This window comes from Marmota marmota, unplaced genomic scaffold (assembly GCF_001458135.2).
Source record: "Marmota marmota marmota unplaced genomic scaffold, marMar, whole genome shotgun sequence".
In the NCBI taxonomy this organism is placed as follows: domain Eukaryota; kingdom Metazoa; phylum Chordata; class Mammalia; order Rodentia; family Sciuridae; genus Marmota; species Marmota marmota.
In genome coordinates this window covers 5,927,685-5,937,367 of record NW_026000079.1, presented here as the reverse complement: position 1 = coordinate 5,937,367, position 9,683 = coordinate 5,927,685, and the positions used below count along the sequence as shown (strand labels likewise).

The window sequence follows — 9,683 nt, the reverse complement described above, 5'->3', positions numbered from 1 at the left end:
TTTTTTTTTTTAATATTTATTTATTCTTTCTTAGTTTTCAGCAGACACAACATCTTTGTTTGTACGTGGTGCTGAGGATCGAACCCGGGCCGCATGCATGCCAGGCGAGCGCACTACCGCTTGAGCTACATCCCCAGCCCTTGCTTTTATTCTTTACATAATTTTCATGTTTTTAAAAAAGCATTTGGGGGTCTGGGGTACAGCTCAGTGGTAGAAAGGGTACTAAGCATGCACAAGGCTCTGGGTTCAATCCTCAGCACCTTCTACTCACTAATTTTGCATATGCTTTTTTTTTTTTTTTTGGTACCAGGGAATAAGTCCAGGGGCACTTAACTACTGAGCTGCAACCCTAGCCCCCCTCCCCTTTTTTCCTTTAGAGATATGAAAATTTTACTCGTATGTAAGTTGCAATGGTTACCTGTAATTCTTGAACAAAGCATTTTTGAATATTATTTATTTTTGGTACTGGGGATTGAATGCAGGGACACTTTACCACTTAGTCCCCTTTTTATTTTTTATTTTGAGACAGGGTCTTCCTAAGTAGCCTATGCTGGCTTTTGGATGTGGAGATCTTACTACCTCAACCTGAGGAGTCGTTAGGATTATAGGCATGCTCCACTGCACCAGACTTCGAATATTCTTATTAACCCAAATCGTATTAGTTTGTCTCCCATTCTTTGGAAGATTAAATTATTGTTTGGTCAAACCTTTTCTAAACTCCTACCGTGTGTCAGGTTTACTAATGGGCTCAAGAACTGCAATGATTGGTAGCACAATACAATAGACACTAGTATCGCCCTATGTATAAACGTGGCTGTATAACCAAAGTGATCCTGCAATCTGTACACGTGGAAAAATAAGATTATGTACCCCATTTGAATCAAATGTATGATATGTCAAGATCACTGTAATGTTTTGAGCAACTAATAAAAAGTTTTTTAAAAAAAGAACTGCAATGATTTAGAAACCTTTCCTCCCCTTAGTTATATGGGGAAAACAGATATGTAAACAAATTCAATTCAGGGGTATAAGGGTTTATAGTAGATGGATGAAGTGCTATGGGGACCAGAGGTGGTAGCTAAAAGGTCCTTACAGCTCCCGCGCCACTTTTTTTTTTTTTAACCACTGAGCCACATCTCCAAAACCTTTTCTAAATTTTGCGACAAGGTCTAGCCAAATTGCTGAGACTGGCTCAGCCTGGAGATCCGCCCCTCTTTAAAAATGACAACGCTGCTGGGCGTGGTAGCAAACACCAGTGATTTCAGTGACTCTAGAGACTGAGGCAGGAGAAGCGCAAATTCCGGAGGAGCCTGGGCAATTTAGTGAGCCTCTGTCCACCCCATACCCCAAAAAAGGTGGGCGGGGATAGGAGTGTAGCTCAGTAGTAGAACGCCCCCGGATTCAACTCCCAGTAAAATAAACAAACAAGTAAATTAATAAGTAAGACAGACATTGCTGCGCCTGCGCGGTGGTGTAGTCCCGTCCTTCCAGGTAGTCCGGTAGGTTGAGGGTAGGAGGATTCAAAGTTCAAGGCTAGCCTGGGCAATTTAGCAAGACCCTGTTTCAAAATAAAATTTTAAAAACACAAAAACGTAAAGGTGGGTGGTGGGTGGCTGGGAGTGTAATTCACTAGTGCGTGCCCAGTCCGATCCTCGGTACCGTAAAAAGAAAAAGGTGGGGGAGATGACGCTGGAACTGACATTCCTACCACTTCCAATGTTCCTCCACAGTTTCTCGGAGCTGGGCCAGAGGGGAAACCCACCTGAAAGCTAGCACGGCAGGGAAGGCATCGGGGAAGCGCTTCTGTTACCTAGGTAACCATCTCCACGCCACCACCCCAGGCGTCCCTTCACGTAGCACTGCCTACAACTCCCAGGACTCAACGCGGCGGATGGGGGCGGGACCAGTGCGTGGAGTCCAGGCGTATGATTGGTGGTTACCAGAGGGCCAATCAGAGGAACTGTTGCAAGGCAGTCCCTAGACCGGCCGGGAGGGAGGAAGGTGGCAAGATGGTGTTGGAGAGCACTATGGTTTGGTGAGGAACTACCTTGGGGCCCGTGGGGGCGTGACTGGGTCGGGGGTGCGCGCAGCGTCTAGGCCGGCTGGGCCCCGGGTGGGGCCGCGGGGCTTGTAGGTCAAGACGCGGCCTTGGGGTCTAGAGAGGAGGAGTCGGGTCGACTCCCTGAGTCATCCCAGGGCCCCAGAGCGGCAGGCCCGGGTATGCCCTCTAGTTCCGAGCCGGGGATCCTGGCTGTCTCGCTTTGTTTCAGCATCATCTGCTCCTTACCAGCCCAGAACTGTCTCAGGCTGCTTCTCCAACTTTGCCCTCCTTTCCTCAAAGTAATGGATATTAGGAAGAGAGAGGATGGTGGTAAAGATGTTGGTGATTATTGTTATTAGATGTCCCATTCGTTGGCCTGTGTCGTCTTTAAAGTTACACTTGCAGATTGTTTCCTACGTGGCAGGTATATTACTTCATTTCACTTAAACCTCCCAGCAACACTTCAGAAGAAATATTTCTCCATGTTACAGATGAGGCTCAGCGATTCTAAGTCACACAGCTAGTTAAGCGGTGGCGCCAAGATATCAGACTCAGGACTACATAAAGCTTTTTTTTTTTTTTTTTTAAATCCAGTGAGACTCTTCATCAGTCTCAGGCATGGACTGAAGCAGATTAGAAGCTGACAACAAACTTTTGCAGGGTTTCAAGTTCTTTTTTAGGGCTGGGGATATGGTTCAATGGCAGAGGTCTTGCCTCGCTTGTGTGAGGTCCTGGGTTGGATCCCCAGCACCACAAAAGCAAGAATGTTCCTTCTAAATATGAACCTAGAATATAATAAAGAACAGTTACACAAATGTACACAGGTCTCCAGTTAGGAGGAACAGATACCTATGAGATTTCTCCTTTTCTCTGGTGGAAAATTGTGCTACAGCATACTCAGTTAAATTTGAATTTCAGAACCAGGCATGGTAGCACAAGCCTGTAATCCTAGCAACTCAGGAGGCCCAGGCAGGAGGATTCCAAGTTAAAAACCAGCTCAGCAATTTACCTAGACCCTGTCTTAAAATAAATTTTAAAAACTGGAGATGCAGCTCAGTGGTGGAGTATCCTTGGGTTCAATTTCCATTATTCCCCAAAATTGAATTTCAGACAAACAGTAAGTAATTTTTAGTATAAAAGATGTCTATTTGTATGGAGTGGTGGCACAAGACTGTAATCCCAGCAGCTCAGGAGGCTGAGGTAGGAGGATTGGGAATCAGCAGGCTCAGCAACTTAGTGAGGCTCTAAGCAACTTAGACCTTGTCTCAAAATATAAAATAAAAAGGACTGGGGATGTGATTCAGTGGTTAAACGTCCCTGGGTTCAATCCCTGCACTGCATCCACAGCCCTTTATTTTTTAATTTAATTATATATTTTTTTCAGTAAACACACTTGATTTATTTTGTATAAAAAGGTAAAGTTTACAACTATTATAAAAACTTAGCATGAATAAGTATATCATTACACTTTATGCAGAAATATACATCTCTGCCACTATACAAGAAAACTCTTTAATTAAAGGAGTTCACAAGGGGGGGGCTCATGCGCGCACGCTCACTCGCGCGCGCGCTCTCTCTCTCTCTCTCTCTCTCTCTCTATATATATATATATATATATACATATACACACAGCATTTAGTAGGCTTGAGTCAAAAAGGTAATTTCTGACCAAAAGATTTCATTTAAGTAAGTGAATACTGAATCCTTCTGGATTTTGAAAAAAGGCAAAGTCTGGAGGCTGCAGTTGTGGCCCAGTGGTAGACCACTTGCCTAGAATGTGTGAGGCACTGGGTTCACCACATAGAAATAAATGAATAAAATAAAGGTTCATCAACATTAAAAAAAAAAACAAAAAAAGCAAAGTCTGCTTCAATTGGGCAATTCCTTGTAATTAGAATGTTTTTGCTCCCCATGGTGGGAATAGTATATAAAGAAAACCTTCCAACTGCAGAAAGGGCATTTAAAAGTCTTTTTCATAGATAACAAATATCACAGTCCAGGACAGAGAACACCGTGGGAAGATGGTCATTCTTAGTTTTCCTTCCATTTGTTTTTCTTTTTAAAAAGGTCTGTTCAATTTGTCCTGGTGAAATGGTTGAAAAATAAGTTCAGCGCCTTAAAAGATCCTGTGGATTTGTTGTTGGTGTTGTGCAAAAAGGAAGAAAGAAAGAAATAAAAAGGAAAAAAAAAGTCATGAACATTATTTATTCAGCCACAGAGTGCTTTGCTGTCATTTGACATTAACTCAGAAGGGAATTCTGCAAGGATAGGATTCTGATGTCCATGTTTAGGGTGGTCAGCGGTGTCCTGGACACCTGGTTCTGTCCTGGTCTCTAGTGGCGCAGGCTAACAATACTGGGGTGTGAGTTCTGGGCGATCTGCAGGTCCAAGATGCAGTCTATGGTGTGCTGCAGGATTTCCATCTTGCTCACCTTCTTGTTTTGGGAGATGCTTGGCCCAGCTCCTTGAGCTTGGAGTAACAGTTGTTTGTGTTGTACAGCAGGCTCATCGGGTCATCCAACAGGGTCTGTTCCAGGAGATGCCCAGGCTGTGGTCTGACAGACTGTTTTTCCTAATGCACCTCACCAGACTGACTGAAGGCTTTTCATGCTGACCGCAGTGGAAGGAGAGACAGGAAGGGAGCAGGCTACCCTGGAGCTCAGGCTGCCGCCTGCCCAGCTGGCTGTGCTTGGCACTAGGATCTGCTCAGAATCTTATTTATTTTTGAGGTGGTGTTTCATTAAGTTTCTTATGGCCTCACTAAATTGCTGAGGAGGGACTCAAACTTGTAATCCTCCTGTCTCAGCCTCTTGGAGTGTTGTGATTACAGACATACACTGTACTTGTTTCTTTTTCTTTTTTTTGTCTTTTTTAAAGGTAGATGGAATCAAGTAGAATACTGTGAACATCAAGCTGAGGAGATTTTTATTTATTAAAAAAACTTTTTAGGTACTGGGGATTGAACCCTCTGAGACACATCCGCAGTCTACTTTTTTTTCTTTTTATTGGTGGGGGGCCTACTGGGGATTGAACTCAGGGGCAGTCAACCACTGCACCACAATCCAGCCCTACTTTCTATTTCATTTAGAGACAGGATCTCACTGAGTTGCTAAGCACCTTGCTTTTGCTGAGGCTAGCTTTGAACTCGAAATCCTTCTGCCTCAGCCTCCTGAACTGCTGGGATTATAGGCATGTGCCACTGTGCCTGCCTGGCTCCCATCCATTTTTAATTCTTATTTAGAGACAGGGTCTCACTAAGTTGTTTAGGGCTTCATTTAGCTGGGATCCTCCTACCTCAACCTCCCTAGTGCTAGGATTACAGGTATGCACCACTGTGCCTGGCTAAATTGAGGTGATTGAACTTTGTCTTGTACCCTTCCATTGAGGACTATTAAGAAAGTTCTGGGGCTTGAGTTGGGGCTCAGTGGTAGAACACTTGCCTAGCACATGCAAGGCACTGGGTTTGATCCTCAGCACCACCTTTATTTAATTAATTATTTAAATTAATTAAATAAAGGTATTGCGTCCATCTACAACTAAAAAAAAAGAAAGAAAGAAAGAAAAAACAAAGGACTGGGGCTGGGGTTGTAGCTCAGTGGTAGAGCATTTGCCTAGCAGGGATGAGGCACTGGGTTCAATCCTCAGCACCACATAGAAATAAAAGTTAAATTCTTAAGAAAGAAAGAAGGAAAGTTCTAAGGGTCATGGGAGCAGACCTGTATACAAAATGGCATTTAAGAATATTGTTCTATGCCAGGTGTGGTGGCATGTGCCTGTAATCCCAGCAGTTTGGGAGGCAGAGGCATGAGGATGCAGATTTGAGACCACCCTCAGCAACTTAGTGAGGCTGTAAGGACTTAGTGAGATCCTGCCTTAAAATATAATAAAAGTGTTCAGTGGTTAAGCAATCCTGTGTTCAATTCCTAATCCTTCCCGCCCACCCCAATCCCCCTCAAAAAAAAGAAAAGAAAGAAAGAATATTGTTTTGCCTGTAATCCCAGCAACTCTTGAAGCTAAGGCAGGAGGATCAAAAGTTTGAGACTAGCAGAGGCAACTTAGTAAAACCCTGTTTCAAAGTAAAAGGCCTAGGGATAGGCATGGTGGGCAGCACACACCTATAATCCCAGTAACTTGGGAGGCTGAGTCAGGAGAATGACAGGAGACCAACCTGGCAACTAAGCAAAACCTTGTCTCAAAAAAAAAAAAAAAAAAAGGTGTTCCTTACATATCAAGTTTAAGATTGAGAAAACTAAACAATATGTTTCTTAGGAATGCATATATGGGTGGTAAGGCATCTGTTTTTGCCTCCAATAGCCTTCCCCCTACTGGTTCTGGCAAAGTATGAAAACTGCTGCGTTGTTCTCCAGAGTCAGTTCTCATGGTCTCTCCTGTCACCATTTTCTCCCCAGCCTTATCCACCTGCTGGTCTTGCCCACAATCCTTAATTTTAGTAGCTATTCCATCTGGACTATACTCAAGGCCTCCATTGTGTTTTATGTTTGGACTTGGCACTTTTATTGTAAGAGTTTGAGAGGCAGTTACTTCCCTGCTGGGAGAATAATCAGAAACAATTTATCAGGGGGAAAATATAAGGTATGGTCAGTAAAGTTAGACCTTGAGCTTCTTTACATAGTTTGTTTAGAGGTGTGTGGTTGAGTTCCTACTCTGGATTAGTTTTTGTTTTATGCTTCTAAGTATCAGGCACTTTGCTAAGTACTTTCTGTGTATTTAACCCATATAGCAATCCCACAGGATTGGGTACAATAAAATCCATTTTACAGGTGATGTAATAATCTCAGAGAAATTAAGTAACTTTCTTAGGATTATACAATTATGATCCTAAGAAGTAGAGTGGGAATTTGAACCTGGGCCTGAACACTATCCTACATTCTTTTCTATGCTTATTTTCCAGTAACTTCTTAATTATCTCTCTTTACCATTTTTGGTGTGTGTTTATTACTAGACAGCGTATTCTAAAGAAAAAAAAAAATTGCCCCTAAACCAGTATTTTTCTTGCCAATAGAAATGAAGTATATCATCTAGGGCACTGCTTTCTTCCATTAGCACAGATAGAATCATCCACTGTTGGAGCTCGCTTACAGGGACCTAAGGGGTCATCAAGAATTCATCATCGTTGGGAGGGGAGGGTAGGGTAGGGGGGATAGTAGAGGATAGGAAAGGTAGCAGAATACAACAGTCACTAGTATGGCAATATATAAAAACGTGGATGTGTAACCGATGTGATACTGCAATCTGTATACGGGTTAAAAATGGGAGTTCATAACCCACTTGAATCTAATGTATGAAATATGATATGTCAAGGGCTTTGTAATGTTTTGAACAACCAATTAAAAAAAAAAAAGAATTCATCATCGGGACTGAGGTTGTAGCTAAGCGGTAGAGTGTTTGCCTGGCATGTGTGAGGCCTTGGGTTCAATTCTCAGCACCACATACAAATAAATAAATTAAAATAAAGGTCCATCAATGACTAAAAACATAAAAAAAAAAAAAAAGAATTCATCATCTACAGGGACTTAAGTAACAACCTCATTTAACTGCTTTTGATTGCTGGAAAACTGGAACTTGTGTTTTGTATTATCTGGATTATTTCCTCTTTTTAATATTTATTTTTTAATTGTAGTTGGATTAATTATCTTTAATTAATTTTTTTTGTGTGGTGCTGAGAATGGAACCCAGGGCCTTGTCTGTGCTAGGCGTGCGCTCTACTGCTGAGCCACATCCCCAGCCCTCTCTTTCCTCTTTTTTAAAGAAATTTACTATTTCTATTTTGCAGTATTGGGGATTGAACCCAGGTGCACTTTATCATGGAACTACATCCCCAGCCCTTTTTTGAGACAGGGTCTTGCTAAGTTGCCAGGGCTGGCTTTGAATTTGTGATCCTCCTGCCTCAGCCACTTGAGTAGCTAGTGTTATAGGTGGGCACCAGCATACCAGACTGAATTCTTTTAGATTGTCAAAATTCATAGGGATAGGACTGGGGCTCAGTGGTAAAGTGCCTGCCTCGCATGTCTGAGGCACTGGGTTTGATCCTCAGCACCACATAAAAATAAATAAAGATAACTGTATGTTCTTCTACAACTAAAAAAAAAATTATAGCGATAGAAGTGTTGAGATCCAAAATCAATGAAACCTAATTTTTGCCGTTCAGTCCAACTTCCAAAGCTATTAAACATTTAACCACAATGATTACATTGTGCCTAGTATATGCTAATTTGTAAGTACTTTAATTTTTTTTTTCCTGGTAACACCTTTTTAATAGGTCAGAGTAACTATAGAGTTTATTATGTTCTTCCTGAGAATAATTTATATCCTCCAACAAACTAAAGGGAAAGCTATATTCTTAAATGATCTAAGACAATGATGGCATAAAAACTGGACAGCTAGACAATCAAACCTCTGTGTTCTACTTAATTCACTCTGGGGAAGAGTGACACAATGAAGGGTCAGTCAGCTCCAATGGCTGTGAAAGAGTCAACATGGCTCCAATCTTTCTTCATAAATTACATAAAAATGGAAATGGGTAGTTCTGGAACTTATCACTGAGATTTGGAGGTGCTCATACAAAGCGTTTCTGCTTCTAAGAGAAATTGCACTGCTACAGACAACTGGCACATTACCTTGGTGAGAAGTCTTAGCTGTGCTCTACAGCTAGCTCCCAGGCTACTGCTTTGATATCCATGTGAAAGTAAAAAGCAGGAGAGCTATGCACGGTGGTGCAAGCCTATAATTCCAGCAGCTCAGGAGGCTGCGACAGAAGGATCACAAGTTCAAGGCCAGCCTCAGCAGTTTAGCAAGGCCCTAAACAACTTGGTGAAATTTTCTCAAAACATACATACATGCATGCATACATACATAAAAGGGCCAGTTGCTGGAATTGTGGCTCAGAGATAGAGTGCTTGCCTAGCACATGTGAGGCACGGGGTTTGATCTTCAGCACTACATAAAGTTATTTTAAAAAGGGGAGGCGGGGATGCCAGGGATGTAGCTTAGTGGTGAATTGCCCCCTGGGTTATATCCCTAGTACAAAAAAAAAAAGGGGGAGAGACAGGATGCTATTTTTTTTCCCTGAGAAAACTCAAGTTTTCAATGTAACTTTTATATTCTTTCTTTGTAAATGGGATTAGCATATTGCAATAAAAGACTGTTCTACCAAAAACCCCAGTCTGGATAATAATCCTTAGCCTTCTGGATCTCCCAGGATTCTTCACCACACTCCTCTTTGAATATGTAGTGAAGCTAGGTCAGGAATGAACATAGTTCCCAGGCCATTAAAACATCCTACTGTAGGGCTGGGATTGTGGCTCAGTTGTAGAGCGCTTGCCTAGCATGTGTGAAGCACAGAGTTTGATTCTCAGCACCACATGTAGATAAATAAAATAAAGGTCCATTGGCAACTTAAAAAAAAAAAAAAAAAAAGATTGCTCTTCATGTTTTATTTGGTTGGTTGGTTGGTTTGGTTGGTACTGGAGATTGTACCAGGGGCACTCAACCACTGATCCACATCCCCAGCCCTATTTAGAGACAGGATCTCACTGAGTTGCTTAGCCCCTCCCCATTGCTGAGGCTGGCTTTGAACTCTTTTTTTTTTTTTTTTTTTTTTTTTTTTTTTTTTTTTTTTTTT

General features: G+C 42.0%; 1 protein-coding gene, 1 long non-coding RNA gene and 1 pseudogene across 3 annotated transcripts in view; 1 reads left to right on the top strand and 2 right to left on the bottom strand.

The window, feature by feature from the left end:
* Positions 1-1,891, bottom strand: part of LOC125620277 — a 14,286-nt gene extending 12,395 nt beyond the window's left edge. The window contains exon 1 of the long non-coding RNA XR_007351893.1: positions 1,763-1,891. This is a non-coding gene — a long non-coding RNA (uncharacterized LOC125620277). The remainder of the gene's footprint in view (positions 1-1,762) is intronic.
* The window catches only part of Psmd4 (proteasome 26S subunit ubiquitin receptor, non-ATPase 4), a 13,232-nt gene continuing 5,435 nt past the window's right edge, over positions 1,887-9,683 (top strand). Inside the window, exon 1 of one of the 2 annotated variants that reach the window (XM_015502944.2) lies at positions 1,887-2,035. In XM_015502944.2, coding sequence (XP_015358430.2) covers positions 1,926-2,035 — 110 coding nt within the window. In that variant the 5' untranslated portion in view covers positions 1,887-1,925. Of the gene's footprint in view, positions 2,036-5,740; positions 5,760-9,683 lie in introns of those variants that run through there. The other variant, XM_048814864.1, reaches the window with a different exon arrangement.
* On the bottom strand, positions 4,186-8,026 carry LOC107156570 (annotated as a pseudogene).